This window comes from Ambystoma mexicanum, chromosome 6p (assembly GCF_040938575.1).
Source record: "Ambystoma mexicanum isolate Mex_15411 chromosome 6p, UKY_AmexF1_1, whole genome shotgun sequence".
NCBI classification, from domain to species: domain Eukaryota; kingdom Metazoa; phylum Chordata; class Amphibia; order Caudata; family Ambystomatidae; genus Ambystoma; species Ambystoma mexicanum.
In genome coordinates this window covers 1,477,822,045-1,477,841,277 of record NC_090935.1, presented here as the reverse complement: position 1 = coordinate 1,477,841,277, position 19,233 = coordinate 1,477,822,045, and the positions used below count along the sequence as shown (strand labels likewise).

Below are 19,233 nucleotides of genomic sequence, written 5' to 3'. Positions count from 1 at the left end.
TCCTCCCTCTGTCTTGCCAATTTACCCTGTTGCTCACAATTGTGGGGTTTACTTGAATTGTACTCTCTCATTTACTAACCACATCACCTCCTTTTCTCGTTCTTGCAGAATGCATCTTTTTAATATTCATAAATATTCCTTTCTTTTCATGCAACTAAACGTCTCATTGTCTCCATTATCTTCTATCAACTCTTCTATTGCTCTTCAGCCTTCCTGCTTCCTGCTTATATCCACTCAAATCTATCTACAATTCTTCGATTAGTCTCTTATTCTCTCTATCTGCCTGTGATCTTATTAACCCTGCAATCTACTGTTTGTGCTGATTTCTTTCCACTTCATTCAATTTCCTGTGTCTTTTCTTTAAATCATTCCATAACCTTTCCCTTCCCTACCTTTCTTCACTTGTGTCTTTGTATTCACTTTCTTCATCTCTTCAGTCCTAATACCTTTCTCTTCTTACTGTTCCTCGTCCCGCCTGTATCCAGTCCCGTTTCCGCTCCTTTACTCTGCTCGCTCCCCTTCAATGGAATGTGCTTCCACTGGCACATTGCTCTTTTTCTTCCTACCCGTTGTTCCAAACTCTTCTCAAAGAATACTGTTTATATTTCTAGGCTTTACTGGTTTTTCTTCATGCTGACGATTGTTTTACCGTTTTAATTATTTACAGCGTTTTATCATTAAGTGCTATATAAATACAAATAAAATACAAATACAAAATGCACACTTGGCTGTCTAATCAATAATAAAATATCAGCAAAGAGAGTTATTTTGTATTTCCTACATCATAATTTGATTAATTGAATCCCCAAGTTGGCTCTTATTGTTCTGGCCAGGGTTTACACAGCCAACACAAAAAGGAGATGGGAGGGTCGGCATCCCTGCCTGCTCCCCCTTCCCAAAGTCAGCTGTTGTGATAGGGGGTGACTTATAATTCTGGCCTAGGATTCTGTGTCTATGGCAAAGATCCAACAAGTAATATTTCCCCCAAATTCCACTGCTTCTGTGACCTTTTTTAGGAACCTCCAGTCGACGCTGTCAAATGCCTTTTTGGCATCGAGTGCAAAGAGCATTGCAGAGCCTCCATGAAATCTCTTGGTCTTATCTATTAGGTGTGCTATTTTCCTGATATAATTACAGGCCTGTTTCCCAGTAACAAAGGTTATTTGATCAGGATGGATGAATTGTGGGAGAGGGTGTTCTAGTCTAAGGAACAAACCCTGCGAAGAATGTTTTTTTAGATTCAACAACACATTAGGTCTGTATGACCCGCATTGCTTAAGGTCTTTACCCAGTTCTGATATCACATTTATTGTGGCCTGAATCATTTAATCCCTAATTCTGCCTGAGGTAAAAAACTAATTAAAAACTTTGGTCATGGGGCTCAGCAGTTCCCTCGTAAAACTATAAAAATGGACTTGGTGCCCTATTGCCTGTTGTGGATTTTATAGTGACTAGGACCTCCTCAATAATTAAACAGGAGTTCAGTTAGACTCTCTGCTCAACAATAATTTGCGTTAGTGAGTCGCCTTGTACATATTGTGAGTAATCTCATCATGTGCGTCTTGAGTGTATAATTTCTCATATAACAACCGGAATGGGTCCAGAATGTCGTCATTGGTTGTCACTGCCACCTTTGCCTCATATATCAATGCATCTACCCCCGCTTGGGTTCGCTTTGTTCTTAGGCATGTGCTAGGAGTTTATCTGATTTGTTGGCCTTTTTATAACAAAAAGTGTGAGTTAAGTTGAGGAACCCCCACTCAGCCCTGTTGGTGGCTTATGTGCTAAATTGACCTCTTAAATTTGTGATCTTTCTGAGGTCTTTGGGGGAGCCTGATTGTTTGTATTTTGCTTTCAGCTCTCTAAGTTCAGTTAATACCTTATCATTTTCTAGTTTTTTTAGTTCTGAAGGCCAAAACTCACCCTCATATAACTGCCTTAAATGCATCCCATGCATTGTTGTGGGTGGTAACCGCCGGGGGTTGTTATTGAAAAGTCTTCAATATGCAGTGTTATCTCTTGTTTAACAAGTGGGTCTCTGAGAATATATCTGGGTAGTGTCTGAACATATGTACCCTGAGGGGGTTTATCTAGCGAAACCGGTGGGATGACTGGGCTGTGATCTGATATTGTGATATCTCCTATCCTGACTTTGGCTATTGAATCCCTCAAAGTGTTTGTTGCAAATATATAGTCTATTCTGTTATAGAGTGTGTGTGTGTGAAAAATAAGAACAATCCTTATCGGACTTGTTCGTCCTTTCGACAAGTATCGAGCAGGCCCAAGTTGGCTAACTCCCATTTTAATTGTGCGATGCCTGAACTTTCTACAATTGTGTCCCCCCCGATTGGCCCATATTCTTGTCCATTAGCATATTTAGATCCCTACACAGGATATTTCCTCTGGCAAAGTTTGAGATGTTGGAAAGCAAGGAAGTATATCTGCTTTACATATGGAGACAGTCGTGTACCACAGAGCCCCTATTGTGCCTCTAACTGCCACACATCTGCCCTCCTTGTCTTCCAATACATCTGAAACTACCATACCCAATTTTTTCTTGCATAGGATCACCACTCCTGAATGATTTAGTAAGTGCAGAGGCTACGAACTGTATTGGGTATTCCCTGTTTCTACACCTAAATTTGTTACTCATTAATAGATGTCTTTCTTTAATACAGTCTTCTTTTGTGTCTCAGTCTTTTAGTAGGTGCACCACGCAGCTCCTTTTCTTTGGCGTATTCGGGCCTCATATTCAGGTCTCATATATTCAGTGACACAAACTTGTTGATCTGAGGGTGAATATCTCTTTCTTGGCAGCTGGTTTCTCCCCAAACGCAGTCAAATGCATGGATTGTAACTCACACCGCTAAAAGAACCCCATAACAATATGTACAAAAGGCTCATGGATGTTAATAAGGGATTGTCTCTCAGGACCCAAACCCTTAAACCAAACTCCAATCAAGGCTACCTCACCCCCAACCTTTTCCTAAGAACACAGTCTTCTCTCCTTGACTCTCTAGCATCAAAACTAGTCGACTTGTCAAGCAACATAGAAGTTCAACCATTTTGTTAAATTTTAGAAATTCTCAGTTTGTCGACTTCAAGGATTTCCCGTAGCACTAATGGATTCCTGTTTGTTTACAGCACACAAGCTTGAGCACCTGAACATTACGTATTGTTAGTCCAGTTATCTTCTCACATTCACCCTTTAGGTGTTAGCATGATTGTTTCTTAGCATCTAACTGGGACATGTCCCCTTTAAACTGTCATTGTAGTAATAGCTTTTCTAGATCGGTATCTATCGGTATCTATTCTTTTTTCCTGGCTGAACAGATGATCAGAGTTTATCTTTCGAGTTGACCAATTTCTTTTTCTGCTGAGGTGTTTGGGGGTCCAGTAATTTGCAGCCCTGTTTAAGACTGGTGAACATTTGTCTCTGACCCTAAATTTCAAATTGGATGCCAGTGGGGAAGGTCTTGCAACAACTTGCCTTTAAAGGTTCTCATTTGTTGTCTCTTTAGGAGAATACTTGAAGACAGATCCTGAAATAACTGAGTCTTTGAGCTTCTGAAGTGTATCTGCCCTTCCTCCCTGGCAACTCGCAGGATCTCTTCTTTGAGTCCATATCTGTGGAGTTTAAAGAAAATGTCCACTAGCATGTCCTCTTTTGCCCAGGGTGCATGCGGACCAACTCTGTGTGCTGTCAATCTCTATAAGGGAGAGTTGTTCTCCAGGGCACAGCAGTTAAAATATCTCCTGCAACCTTTCCTCCATGTCAGCCCCATCCGTCTCCTCATTCAAGACTTTCAGGCAAATGTAATCAAGGAGTGATCTTTTCTCAAGGTCTTTGCATTTCGTTTCAAGGTTGTACACTGCAGATTATAGGTTTTGTACCCCTTTAGCATTCACTGGTCGCTGGGAGTCCAAACCATGAAACATGTGTTCCCCATCACTCACTTGATCCCCTGAAGAATTCATTTTGGACCTTAGATCTGTGATGTTTTTTTCACAATTCCTGCCTTAAAGTCCACCATTTCACACTACAGAGTATCTTGCAATGCCTGCAGGCATGCCATGAGGTCCCCCTTGATAAAAGAGACTTGTGTACTGTCCCAGAACTCAGCCATGTACGCAGTCGCCTTAGTGGTAGGTTTCTTGCCATGCTGTTGTTCCAATGATGGTGGTCTGCCATTCAGCACCCACCATTCTTCTCCTGAAGTTCCTTACAGTGCCACTCCTCGCATCGCCAGAGTGCTGCCCAGATGGAGGGGGGGCGGTCTTTATGCTGCTCCCACTCCCACACCAGTCTCTGTGGGAGTTTGGCCAGGTTTTGGTCTCAGGAGCCTCACTCAAGTGCATCTGCCCTGTCCACCATGTTGTCCCTGCACCCCTGTTCCGCCTGTTATAGTTTTTATAGTGCCGGCCCTCCCTATCATCCTTTGTTGGGATCTGCTCCTCTGTGTTGGCCTCTGATGATTTCAGGAACAAGCAGTCCGGCGACTTCAATGGGGGTCTGCCTAGCGCCAACATCGCTGCATATTACCGCAACCCTTCAGGTTCATGGACTGACACGACCTGCACTGCTCCATGTCACGGTCCATCCCCAGAGACCAGACACATATTGTGCTGGTCGGTGATGGACATCTTGAAACTGCAGTCCCAGCAGGGCTTATTACCCGACAGCTTGGGGGCCAGCATAGTAGCATAGAAGAATTTAGAAACGTTCTGTAAAAAAAGCATGCTTAGCGCACAGAAGAAATGAACTGAGGTGAGGGGGGTGCATTGAGTACTATATAAATGAAGGCCGATTTCACATTCTGAGTTGAGGAGTACAAGAGACGAGGAAGGTGTTGTCGGCCCGGACTACGCCCCCTGTTGAGATCTTCGAATAGAAGCTGTGCTGAGGATATTAAGATGAAGAATCTGTGGGAGGATTTAATCCATTGAAATATTGGTTTTAAGATGTATTATTTGGTATTGAAATACCTGCAAGGGTTTGATCCAGGTTATCTTGCATGTGCCAGAAAGAAACCGACAGCCCTCTGAACCTTCTCTTTCATGCGTTCCCTAAGACTAGAGGGACAGGAGCTTTTCGGTTCTGGGCCCAACCTTATGGAATGCTCTTCTTTTACAGATGTGCTTGTGTCCTAGTGTGACACTCATCAGAAGTAAACGTAACACCTATCTCTTCGACTAAGCATTATACTTATGCTTTTTTACCTGCATGCCAATTGGCAATTGAATGTATTTGTTTATTTTGTCATCAACACATCATAAAGGACTCAACCAATTGCCTCTTCTGGCGGCAAGCTGCCGGGGGAAGAGTGAGGAGCCAGGGCCATGGACATTGCATTTACTCGATGGTGTCTACTATTCATCCAGTAAAAAAGAGGAATTTGGTTTCAGGTAGCAAAATGTGATTTCTTTTCATTATGTTATATTGGATTCAATCAATAAAAACAGTTTTCATTTTTAGTTAGAAAGTGCATTTCATTGCAGGATAAATACAAATTGTATAATGTCACAAAAGTATATCATTATTTATAACATTGTTTCAACCATATAGGGCTTCATGTTGGCCAAATAAGTAATTTGGCGGCGGAGAGCCATTACGTTTCCACTGAAATGTAAATGGCTCCCCGGCGCAAAATTGTTGACATTTTCAATGCGGGGTGCAAACATAAAGGGCAAAGGGTGCCATGCAAACCTGTACACCGCCTTTTGCACTCCACACTTGCACTCCACAGTGCAAAGTGAGTAAACGCTGCCTATCATGCTGGCATGCCCGGCAGCGTTCAATTTTGTTTGTGCAAGCCACTTGCCATGCTCGTATGGCAAACAGCACTCACGATTGAAATGAACCCCTCTCCGACATGCAAGCATGTCCGGCATGGTTTCATTTCAAACGGATAACTGCTTTCCATGCTCGCATGGTAAGAAGTGTTTCCAATCGAAATGAAATGCTCCCGACATTCTCGCCTCTCAGGGAGGGTTTCATTTCAATTGTACACGCTGCCTGCAGGGAGCGTGTACAATGGATCTCTCTGGGGTCCACCTGCTTCACGCTGTTGCATAAAGCAGACACACCTGATAGGGATCCCCAGCATCTGTACCGGCATGGTGACATGTAGACAGATGTGTCAGTGAAGGAAAACACACTATTGCTGTTGGTTCTAATCCGTCAGCAAGCTGTCAAAGAAACCTAGCAATTAAATTTCAGAATCAACAGTGAGCACACAGTTATATTAATTGTTCCTGTTTACACCACATGTGCAATAATCTGAACATATCAAAAAAAGTTTACTTTAAACAAAAATGTCTACCGTTTTCTTTTCTTCTAACATAACTCAATAACATAAAGTATCAAAATCATAAATTATAAGGGTATTGCAAGTCGCCTTGAAATTCTGTAATGTGACTTTGCGCATCTTTAGTGCCACCAAACACCGCTGCGACTTGCGGCCCTATAATTTACCGTTTGGTGCACTTTATCGCATAACCTATAAATAGCAGTTGAGCAGAGTTCTCCCAACTAGATTGTAGTTACATATATTATAAGGCTTTCCTATTTTATAAGGACATTCCACAAATTAACTTTTATTATGGAACTGGGGAACCCAGTTATAATCCAGAAGGTAGCCATCATGTTATAGTTCTCATTTGCTAGGAACTGTGTATATTCCTTACCAGCACGTGCGTGGCCATGGGTCTTACAAATATTCCTGGCAACTTGGGGCCACCGTTTATCAATCCGAACTTGCCTCGCCTGACGCTTTTCGTCCAACAACTCCGCAGCTCTAATTTTTGCACGATCTTCATCTATTAAGAAAAGAGAAAACATTCAAAAAAAATGTAATGGCTTTCAATTAACCTATGTTAGAGTGGTGTGAGCAAGCTGGAAAAACATAATGAATCGTGCATTACCTGGCAGCAGTTCAGTTCTTTGGTTTGCCTCTCTATACATCCCAGCATTTTTTATTTATTTTATTTTTATTAGTCCATTTGGTAGAACTTTGTCAACCTTTTACACGGTATGTTATTCATAGGACAATAACACATTAAAACAATTGTTCACTTTTTCGCGTCACTTAAAATTATTCTATCGTTCAATTAATTCCTCAAACCCGGTAATATGATGAGGTAGAAAGCATTCAAATCATCACTTCATAACATGGTATTTACTTAAAATCATAATTTAAAAATATAATTCATTTCATTTAATTTAATTTAGGTAATTTAAGCTAATAAACGATTAGGTTAAAATCCAAAAATATAATTAATTTCATTTTATTTAGGTAATTCATTCAATTAAAATATTCATCTTGGTCAGAGCCTTTGCCAGATATGATAAGCGGCCGAGGCTATCACCAGGGATTCTGTTGCCAAAATCATATACTAAAATTGATCTGTTGTCCCAAGCCTAAACTTCATATACGCTTTTTTATATTCCTCTTCCAGTGCTGCAAAGTTGGTACGACTGTGCCTTTGAGTCTCAAGATAGTTCCGACACAGTCTACACAGCTGGCATTCCCTTGGTATTCCCAGCCATGACCCTGTGTTCTCAAACACTGGGAGGAAATGTAGACGCATAGCAAGTACTAATCTGGTCAATGCAGGTGTGCTTAGTTTAGTTAGGTAGCTTCTCTGGCAGGGACATCATTTAGGGGTCTTGTTCATGTAATGCAAGCTCCTGGGCTGTGGCCAGCACCACGTGGCTCTTTACTTCTGGAGTGGCTGACCTTCTTGTTCAGGCCCCCTAAAAAAAGAAGAAACGTGGCACAAGTCTAACACTTTCAGCACTGACCCTAAATAAGAAAGAATAGGAATACCAAATAATGTGTCTTTCTGGAATTCTATACAATAATTGCAGTGCTTTAAGTGGGGTAAGAAATTGAGGGGGGGGCCTCGTTTGGGGGCGTGGCTTTCATTGTGGGCGTGGCCTAAAAGTGCACAAATCATAGTAAGGTGCGCAAACAAATATATAAATGTATGTGAGCATTTATATGTTTGTATGCGTACTACTATGGTGTGTGTACTTTTCAAGCCATATTTTATAAACATAGCAATGTTACATATTTCTATGTTTATAAAAGGTGGTTTGAAAAGTGCACAAACCATAGTAAGTTGTGCACACTTGTGTGCTTACCTTACTATGGTTTGTGTACGTTTCCAGCCACCTTTTATAAACATAGATATTTGTAACATGTTTCTATGTTTCTAAAAGATGGCTTGACACGTAAACAATTCAACGCATGACGGACAAAACAAACCGCAAGGTGGCTTTGTCCGTCGACAAAGCTTCATAAAAGATGCCTTGAATTGTGCACGTTTCAAGCTGTCTTTTATAAACATAGAAATATTTCTACCTTTATAAAAGATGGCTTGAAACGTACACAGTTCAAGGCATCTTTTATAAAGCTTTGCCGACGGAGAAAGGCACCTCGGGCTCTGTGATCTATCTGCTATCACTGAGCCCGAGGTGTCTTTCACCCTCTGCGAACCCGCGGGCTCCATGATTTAATCTGCATATTAGATCACGGAGCCCACGGGGGTCAGTGACCTGGGGAGGGAAAACAAAGGGACAGTAACTTCCTCTGATGACCCTGATGAGGGGTCATCAGAGGGAGTTACACTAACTGACAGAAGTGCCACCAGCCTCAGCGTCGCTGTGGCTGGCTGGCACTTCTGTCAGCTTGGCCAACATAATGACGGGCGCATCTCCCGTCGGGGCTGCGGCCGCGGCGGGATAATGCATCCCGCAATGTTGTGTGGGACGGGGGGCCCCAGCTGGGCCCCGGCTCAGCCCCACTTTCTGGAGACTGCCGGGGCCCGGCCCCGGCAGGCCCCGGCCCACTTAAAGCACTGAATAATTGCTAGACTCATTAAAGGTTTATTTCAGGCACACTTCAGAGGGTGAGTCACTGATTTAGTCTGTTCTTAAACACCTCAACTCAGCCTTTCATCCTTCTGAGGTCGATAAATGAGTACCAACACAGGTTGGGTGATATTGGCTGTATATTTTTTCTATATAAAGCGCTTTAGTGTAAGTGTTATATAATAACATATCATTATCATTTGGTCATGGACGTCTGCTTGCATTCACAGTAATTTGGTAATATGGGTCTATATACACTGATCTTAACGATACACATGCCGATTCATTCTTGTATGAAATGTACATCACATATTTTTCATAGTGTACAATGCTATGTGATGTCACTTCCTGTTTTGTCAACGGGTGAAAGGTTGTGTTCCATCGCTTCCTGTGATATCACTTTGGGTGGGGCCAAATGTCATCAGGGGTCAAGGGTTGTGTGATGCCACTTCCGCTATCCCTGGTATTTTGGTGAAATGACGTCCCTGTTCTCTGGGAGTCAACAGTAAACCCCTGCTGAAAATATTCTGAGCATATTCTACGTATCAGCATAATTTAGCTAAGTGGTTAACAGCTTGCAACATGTCCAGTTGTCTAGAATTCTGCTCCAATTTAAGAAGATAAAACTCCTGCCAGGAGTGGGGAAGGGTGTCTATACTTAATTCACTGAAGTGAGAGGATACCAGCTGAGCCAGTTCTCTGTACCATCAGTTTTGGAGATGCGTCCAGAGTGCAAGGCTCTGAGATTCAGTGGTGTCACCTCCTGCGGTCCATTAAACAGAATTTTTGCCCACAGCCTGAAAGCTGCGAATCCCCAAAGTGAGATCAGCGAAGGAAGCCCCAGCTCCAGCCGTATCGCCTCTACTGGGGCCACTACAGGTAAGCCTACTAGAGATTGCAAAATCTTTGCCTCCAATTTTGGGAGCCAATTGACTGATGTTATTGGGAAAACCTCTAGGGCATACAAAATGCAGGCAATAATAGAACACCTGTATACTCTGATCTTCGCCTCCACAGGACATCTTGCATGGAAATCTATGGTTCTCTTTAATACCAACCATTTCTTCCAAGCTTTGTTACTAATGGATTGGTATATGTGTGCCGAGGACATTCTAGGTCTAATAATGACTCCCAAATATTTATACTCTTCCCATTGTTCCAAAGGTACCCTGGCTAACTTCCAGTGGAAAGGTATCACTCCATTTGCCCTTTTACCCACAATCATTATCTTTGTTTTTGTGAGATATAGGCTCAGTCCCAGCTCTTTTGCAAAAACATAGAGGGTCTCTAACGAGCATTGCAACCCTATGGGCATTCGATCTAGAATGGCCCTGTCATCCGCAAATGTAATACAATGAAGTGCTTCATTGACATAGTTAGGTGGAAAGTTACAGAAACCTCTAAGAGCCACTACTAGTTCAGATGCATATAGATTATAAAGCAGGGGGGTCAATGGGCATCCCTGCTTAAGTCGTCTACTGGTATCAAAGGCCATGGAGATTTTAGCATCCCGAGATGTTCTTACACTGATCTCCATGTCAGAGTAGAGTGCTTTAATGAAATACAACAATGAGGGGTCAATACCCCACCCTTCCAGCTTCTCCCACAGCCTTAACCTTATTAACACTGTCAAAGGCTGCAGAGTAGTCTACAAAGGCTACTGTTCAATTGTTCCAGTCCCCTTCCTAAAGCCTGTCTGGTGAAAGGGCAAAAGTCCCTCCCTCTTCACCCAGTCAGTCAAAAGTGAGAGGAGAATTGAAGCATAGAGCTTTGCACTGCAATCTAGCATTGCCAAAAGTCTGAAGTTGGCCTGCAGGTTGTGGGAACCTTTCTTGTGTACAGGGATGAGTATCAAACTCCACCACGCACGCAGAATCCTTCCTTCATCACATATGTGTAGAAAGAAATGTCGCAGCAAAGCAACCTAAAAAATAGGGTAACTTTTTATTGTCACGTTGGACAAACCATCTGGGCCATTATCCCCAGAGTTTTTCATTCTAACTATCATAGTCTCCAAATCAATGTCCTTAATGCAGTCCACAGCCAATGAAGACCTCATAGAGCGGGTCCCTCCTCTTCTTATGCTTCAGAAATTTAACCAGAAATGCTCCTGTATGAATGCACCCCATTGTGCCTCCAGTACACTATTCACTTCCATGGTTGCCTTGCCTGCCTCATTTGTACGAATCAAATGCCAGAATTTCTTGGAATTATTTGTTCATATAAGATAGTTAATGTGCTTCCAAGCAGCAGAATTTGATCCATGTCTATGGCCTCTAAGCCACGACTTAAATCTCAAACTCACTGTTGCCAGTACCTTTTTCTTGTTCTCTGGTATGATATTCATTTGGTCTTACAAATCAGGGCATTTAGCTCTTTCTTTTTCTTGGCGTTGGCAATATCAAACCTTCTCCCTCCATTAAGCTTATCATGCACCATGGTGCCCTATCTAGAGTTGAGGGGTCAAAGACACCATTCTGCCCAGTTCCCAGCCACAATGCGATAGTAACTTAACCTTGTCCCAACCTAACTCTTTTAAGGTCAAATCAAAACGTTCAATTCTGGAATTTGTCCACCGAAGCCTGTTACCTTGGTGATTCACCATCGGGTTTATACTGCCCAAAGCAGCAGGCTTCTTTATCTGTGGGATGCAATTCATACGAAGTATGACGTGATCACTACTATATGTTAAGGTGGTTGTCATTTCTGGCTGGTATTTCCAGATTATTGCATTTACAAAAATAAAATCAATGCAACTGTAAAAGGTGCCATTAGACCATGTGATTGGGTTTCATCCTCCTTGACCCTCAATGGGGAGAGATCAAACTCGGCCAAGGCCTCACACCACCCCCTTGCCCTGGGATACAATCCCCTCCTCCCCCTTAGCTAAGTACCCCGTCTAGAATGGACACAATCAACAAAGTCCCCAGCCAATATGATACCACTTTTTGGAAATTTTGTGGGCCATTTCCGAAGGGTGTCTATCAACACCTCCCTCAGTCCTACCATTTGTCCCCCACCGGGAGGGTCATAAACGATTACTCCCAGTGTGGCCCTTATTCCAGAATTTAGGTTTAGGATCTGGCCACATGATGTGTTCTGATGGTACTTGTAGAGGGGGTATTCAATGAGGGACACGCATGTTCTAGCACCTAGACTTCCCTTTGGGCACACCTTTTCTGGGCGTGGAGAGAGACTGAACAAGGTAGTAAATCCATCCATCTGAAACTGCGAGGTTAGCCACATTTCTTGTAAGCAAAAATGTGTGCCTTCATTATCAATTCTAGTGCTGGTTTGTATTTCATGAAGGAACCATGGCCCCTCGAGTTCCACAAAATCACCATAGGCAGTTCTTTTCCTCCCCAACTATTGGTAAATAAAGTACTTGTTTGACCGGAGACCAATGCCCTTTCTGCCTAACCTTGGCTCAATCCTCCCCCCTGCCCAATTAGCTTGTGAAGATCATGGTTGCTAGTAAAATACACAACTTTACGTAAGTGAGTCAGCTGCGGGCGAAAAACCATTATATCAAAACCCAATTCCTTCAAAGCCATTGCATTTTCACAAACACTTTCCAATACAAAGGAAGATTCAAAATTCACCACAACCCAGTTTGATACACTATTGCGAGCTGGTAATTCAAGTCTGCTAAAATCCTTTCTCGTTATGGCTTTAAGCTCTGGTATCAGAAGCAACAACTCCAGTAGCCATGAACAATTTAAAAAAGGACTATTTCCTGTAGGGTTTAACTCTATCAATTTGATGTGGTGCAGGCCTGAGTAATATACTCTTGTTCCATGGGCTGGCCAAGACACCTGTTTTGCTGGGTATAGTTCTTCCACGTGATTCAACCAAGTTCCACAAGAGGGGTAAGGAGGTTTATCCAGTGCTGTTGCAGGACATGTTATTCTCCCCATCTCCCTCCCCTCTTCGCGGGGTGGAGTTGGCCCCTGTGTTCTTCGGACCCAGCTTGTAAAGCCATCATCTGTGTTTGAGGTGCTTTTAGCCACTAAACCTTGTGATATGAAGCCCTGCCATAATTGCTGATTATCAGCAATATCTTCTTCGTTTGTTGAAGCATAGTTTTTTGGCTCTATCTCTTGCAGCTGTTAAATGCTCCAAGAGGTCTTACCTTCATTTGTGCCAGCAGTAATCCACTTATCCATTGTGCCTTGCAGCTGGACCATACTGACAATGCCATCGCCTATGTCCTTAGTGAAGGTTTTTTTCTGTTGCGTTTTTCTCGCCTCAGTCACTTTGAGTCCGGAGGTTTGTCATTACCTTCTTTTGTATAGGGTTAGACAGAAAACGTTAGCAGGGATCGGGGGGACCACTATGCCGCATGCTCCTAAGAAGTGATTGTGGAGTATTTATGAGCAAGTTTTCTACCAGAAGAGCCTCTAGTGCACAGCTCTCTGATTCAGCCACCACATAGAAGGATGTGATGGCTGGTCGACTCAGAAGGAGAATGATATACCTTCCTGCCCACATTTGGGGCTCCACTTATCCTTAGATCGTCCTGAGTTTCAGATCTAGATCCTCTCGTTATTAGGAGGAAGCTTGGGAGAGTCTGGCAGTTCCTTATCTTGTTGGTCCAATGTTTCCTGGTCTTGGTTTTTGTAGAGTGACAATTCCAGTAGCCTCGCTACAATCGGCTTAAGCCCCCGCTGTTCCTCTGCAATATTTGGAACACAGTTGCAGAAGGGCTTCAATTTTTGCTTCCAAGGGGCCTGCTAACTCCTTTGTCGATATTTGCGTTAAGGTTGAATCCTCAATAGAAGACTCTGAAGGTGTGGCTTTCTCGCAGTCACTCTCACTTGATGTTGATTTGTACGTTGTCAATAGTTTTTATAAGTCAGGTGACTGCGACAGGCTAGACGCTTGTGTGTTGACCTGAGCAAAATCATCCGCTCCCAAGGAGTTCCTTTAAATGGTTTTACATAACTTGAGGAGGGAGCCATTATTATCCAATGAATTATTTACCTCTACTGAGACCACTTCCTCAGGGTCACTTTGAGCATCCTGGGCCAGTCCCTGCTGTACAGTGTTTGCCTGTTGGTCTGAACTCTGCTGTGCGGCCTTTGTCACTGTCTACCTGTTTCCAAAAAAGGAGTCAATGTTTGATTGAGCTTCACTTGCCAGATACACTTACTCACGTTTGTCATTTTTTGCTCGAGGAAGGGATTTGGGCTTTGCCTTTTTCCCTCCAACATGGCACACAGCACACGGCAGAGAGATTTAACTGGTGGTGCTTGTCACTGCGCAAAGGCACATGTTTCGATTTCATTTTTAGAGGTAATACTGGTCTCTTCTCAGTCTGGTAGTGCTAGTTTAACTCGATCAGCAAACAGTGTTCTACTGTTTGTTTGTGGCCAACAGAGGACAGAATAGGCGCCTGAAACAGCAGAGGTAGGGTGCGGGTATAGGGGGGGAATTGGTTCCGTCAGGATAATTTAAGTCTATGTTTGATGATTCCTCTATGCCGTTTGTCACAAGCAGTGGCGATCCGCTTCCCTCAGGCTTTTAATTAGAGCTGCCCATTTCACCCGTGCTTATTCAACACCTATGGTCTCCCTCTTACGGGTCATCAGAGAAGCCACCCAGGGGCCACCCTCACCTCAACCTTATCCGCTGAGGGGCGCCTTCAGCAGTCTTAAAGTATTGTTCATGAACTTACTTGCTTCTAGCCAGCGGTCCTCCAGGTCAGGTAGCTACCACCACGGCCACGCCCAGCAGCCCAAACTGCTAAAACTGCTACTCCCGCTATTCCGTCCAGCTCTGTGGGGAGGAGGGGGCTTTGATGGCAAGCTCCGCCTCCAAGTTCACCAACAGCAAAGAAAGACCAACACTCATCGTCTCCTGCTGAAACTGCTACTCCCGCTACCCTGCACCACAATGCGGGGAGAAGGGGGTTTTGATGGCAAGCTCCGCCTCCAAGTTCACCAATAGCAAGGAAAGACCAACACTCAGCGTCTCCTGCTGAAACTGCTACTACTGCTACTCTGCCAGTTACTAAGTCTTTATTCAGATGCTGGATTGATAAAGTCAATCCAGACCCTTCCTAAATATCATTTTCATGCTGATTTGCCATTGCCCTTCTTTTATCATGTCATATCTTGTATGATATTTTTTTCAAGGCAGCCTCTTCTGTAGGTCTGCATTGTAAAATATTCCCCTTTCTTGCAAAGTCATCCACAATAAATATCTTGGGGAAGTTTTTTTTTAAAGTAAGTTTTAATTAGCATTTTCAACGAAACAAAACAATGTTAACTCTTCTTTCCCTCTCTCCCCCGTCCCAGCTGAAGCCCTGTCCCAATCCCTATGTCAAAACCTTGTCCCGAACCCTCCCTCCTTCTTTGTCCCCTAACAGACTCAACCCTCCACCCACCCATGTGTCCCTCTTGCGGCCCTCAACTGTGGCTCGTGTCACTGCATTGTCCCAGCTCCATGGCCTCGGCAGTAATGGCCCTCTTGTGTCCCTCTCGATATCTGTGGTCAAATCACCCCCAAAAATTTCATTTTCCTTGGGCACCATGCTCCCCTTGCGTCCCGCTGGAGAAAGTTCAGTATTACGTCCCATTCTACGAGGAAGAGTTGGTGGTCCCCCTGGATGGAGTAAGTGACTCACTCTAGTGCAACAAAGTTACATAAATTCCCCACCCATTCATGCTAAGTGGGGGGTTCCTTTCTTTTTAATTCTTGGGCTACCACCAGTGCCCTGCCATCATCAGAATTACATAAGCCTTTTTTGTGTGACTTTGTTGGTAGTTCCTCTAGAATCCCTCCCAGTCCCAGGATGGCCATCCCTCAGGAGCTTGTCAGTTGTACCTCAAAGATCTCTTCCAGTGCTGACTGGATCCCCGTCCAGTATGATTGGATGGAAAGGCACTCCCACCAAATGTGCTCCCATGTCCCCACTTCCCCACATTCCCTCCAGCACCTTTCCGGGACCGCCTGGTAGAATTTGTGCAGCCTCTCCAGGGTAAGACGCCATTAAACCATCAACTTTGTCCACATTTCTTGTATCTGAATTGCCCTTGCTAGCTTGGGGATTTGTGCCCATAGAGCGGATAATTGCTCCCCCTCAACCAGGTGCCACTCTGCCGTCTCTCATCTCTCCATGTACCTCCTTTTGCCAGGCTCCTCTCCCTCTTCGATGACACCATAGATTGCCCAGACAATGTATTTTTCCCCTGAAGCCGTTATGAAATATTTTTCAAAGGAGCTAAGCTCCCTGGTGGCAGCACTCATAACGGTGGAGTGAAGCGGCCAGTGTCTCAATTGGAGATAGCGGAATCTCTCTCCTCCTAACTCGAAGTCCTGTTTACACTGGATAAAGAATTTCATTTCTTGCCTGTTAAACATGTTCCTCAGCTTTCTGCAACCCCTCTCTTGAAACTTGTCAAACTCTCCGCCCCTCTTACCCTGTGTAAATTGAGGATTTCTAAACAAGGGTATCAGTGGGGAGGGGAAGGTGGTCAAGCCCACCTGCCTCACCGACTCATCCACGCCTCACCTACGAGTGCCCTTCATTCAATGCAATACATACTTGTTGGTCTGTCTTCCTTCTGTCGCCATAGGGCCTCCTCCAACAGGGCCCCTGCCACTGCCCTGTCTATGGTACGCCATACTTTCCCCCGATCGTCCCTAAACCAGTCTCTAATCACTTTGACCTGTGTCGTCAGATAATATGGTCTGAAGTCTGGCTTCCCCAGGCCTCCTTTGCGCCTCAAGGTTCTCATGAATTGTCTCAACACCCTGGGTTTGTTGTGGTTCCATATGAATGTCCCTGTGCATTTTTGTAATGACTGGAAGTAGTTTTTGGGTACCTGTATTAGGAGGGTCATGAAGTGGTAAAGTAGTTTTGGAAGGATTACCATTTTCAAGACATTGATGTAAAGACTGGAGGGGGTATCCATACTCCTGCCCTGTATTTGGCAGAGTAGAGGCACAGAGCATTCCAGCCAATATATGGTAGCTATGGACGAGCAACCAAGGTTTAAGCTCTCAGGAGGTGATGCAGGCTGGTTCTTAAGTACAGTGAGTCCCCAAGCCCCCACAAAGGAATGTCCACAAACTATTTCATGTGCTAACACAGTTCTTTATATAAAAATAAGGTAGAGATATATACACAATTCAATAACACACTCTGTAATTCTATAATGGCAAATCTGTACAATGATATGCGGTACCACACACTATGGGCCTCATCACAAGTTAGGCTGTAGCCCTTAAATGCGGTGGTAACGGTATTACCGCTGCATTTAAGGGCTGGCCCTATCACAAGTTGGGCGCTATATTGTCTGTTTTCCCTCCAGCTTTTTTCTGGCGATGAAAGTCCCTGTGTTCGGTGGTATTACAGCCGACTGTGTTAGCCCGCAGTATTCGCACCGAAAACAACATAGACAATGAGTAAGGTTAAACAATGGCAGAATGCTTTCTTTGGATATAGATACACAATTCTGTTTGAGGACCCCCCCCTCCCCCCTGGGCAACCTGTAATACAAGCCGGTCTGTGCCGGTATAAAAGGGGTGGTATCTTCTTTTGCCTCATAGATTGTTTGTTGTACTTCATTTGAGGCTGTTTTTTTTACCAGAACTGCATTTTAAGATAGCATTTTAAGCAAGAATCGAATTTTTGGTTGCATTTTAAGGTTTTATCCCAGTGCAGCTTTTGAATTCCGTCAATTGTTTTTTATTACTGTTTGTGGGCTTTATATAATTATCCTGCTGTGCTAAAGAGCTTTTTAAGGCTAAAGTACTTGCATATATCTGGTGGCGGCTTGAATCAGAGCCAGAGCTCTGCACGCGCACCTTAGCCGGGAAAACTACATTTCCCAGCGGTATTGTAGTTCTTTGAACTACAAATTTGCAATCCAGGTGCGAACGAGACAAGCATGTCTGTGCCGGTACGTTGCGCTCCGGTGCCATTGGTGCTACTGTGACCATTCCTAAGTAAGTAAACATGAGCGTAGCATCTGTTTATGCAATGATTGAGAAAGCAAAGCTGATTCTAAGCTAAGATCCCTGTATTTGGCAAATGAGGTAACTCAGGCTTGCTCCCATCTGAGTAAACCACGTAACCTCCTTTCAAAGAGAGATAGCCTAACACAGACTAATAAAGCTAACATGGCTGGGGTGGTAATTGTAAACTCTGACCAAACCTCTGAAAAGCTTGCTGGTAACAATCCTTCAAGATACAGGAGACAATATCGACATCATAGTTAATGATAAGGACGCACAAATAAAAACAACGGATAATACCCAGGGAATAGGAAAAGAAGTTGGGCTAATTCAGCACACAACTGCTCCCTGCAAACCAGCAATTCCCGTACATAACAGAGATATCAGCAGAGCTAGCCTTAGTCTAAAATGCCTACTGCTTAACACACACTCCCTTCTTAAACATGCTTTAGAAGTATCCACATATGTAGTCTCTCAGGAAATAGATCTTTGTGCTCTTACTGAAACTTAGAGTCACACGGCAGCTGGCCCGTCTCTTGCACTGGCCATACAACAGGGCTACAGTATCTTTTCTCAGGACGCACTAGAGGGGAAAGGAGGCGAGGTAGCTGTTATCTATAAAGATACTCTAGATATATGGAAAGTTGACGCTATAACATGGATGGCTGTGATACTCTCCCACATTAAAGTAAGGACAGAGGAAGAAAGCATCTTCAACATGTTTCTTGTGTACCGACCTCCTTCTCTCATGCGTGATTTTACTAATCAAATTTGTGACCTACTTCTCTCATTTTTAAAACCCAATACTAGAACTCTACTTCTAGGGGATTTTAACTACTGGCTGACAGACGGGACTGACTCAAAGGCTAGATTGCTTGATGGGGCACTCACAGACTTAGGGTTCAAACACTTTGTGAAGACCCCTACACACATAAAGGGCAACATGTTACACTGGGTAGCAGCACATAATGTTATCTTAGCAAAAGTGAATATATTGCCATGCCCATGGTCTGACCACTTCTTCATACACTTTGAGGTTATGTGTGAGAAGAAGGTTGTAAGGAAGAAAGTCCTTAAATCCATGGTGCAGTGCAGAAATATTAAAAATCTCATATCAGAAACCCTCAGCCCATGGTTTACTTCCAGGCATGATTATCTTAATGACTTCTCCTCTGTGGATGAAATTGCGTAGGTCTATCATTGCACCCTTCAAAAGGCTGTTAATTTATTAGCCCCCTGGCGAACTAAGAAAGTCATCCAAAGGGAGACCAATCCATGGTTCACTGCAGATCTACAGGCACTTAAGAGTTTAAAAATCAAAACACTCTATAAATGGAAAGAATTATACAGAATGGCAGCTAAAACGTTCAAGTCAACTGTCATCCTTGCCAAAA

General features: G+C 43.6%; 1 protein-coding gene across 1 annotated transcript in view; it reads right to left on the bottom strand.

Moving 5' to 3' along the window:
• The window catches only part of LOC138511068 (uncharacterized), a 3,073,423-nt gene that overhangs the window by 1,095,672 nt on the left and 1,958,518 nt on the right, over positions 1-19,233 (bottom strand). Inside the window, exon 15 of the mRNA XM_069626568.1 lies at positions 6,688-6,819. Within this exon, the coding sequence (XP_069482669.1) occupies positions 6,688-6,819 (132 nt within the window). The remainder of the gene's footprint in view (positions 1-6,687; positions 6,820-19,233) is intronic.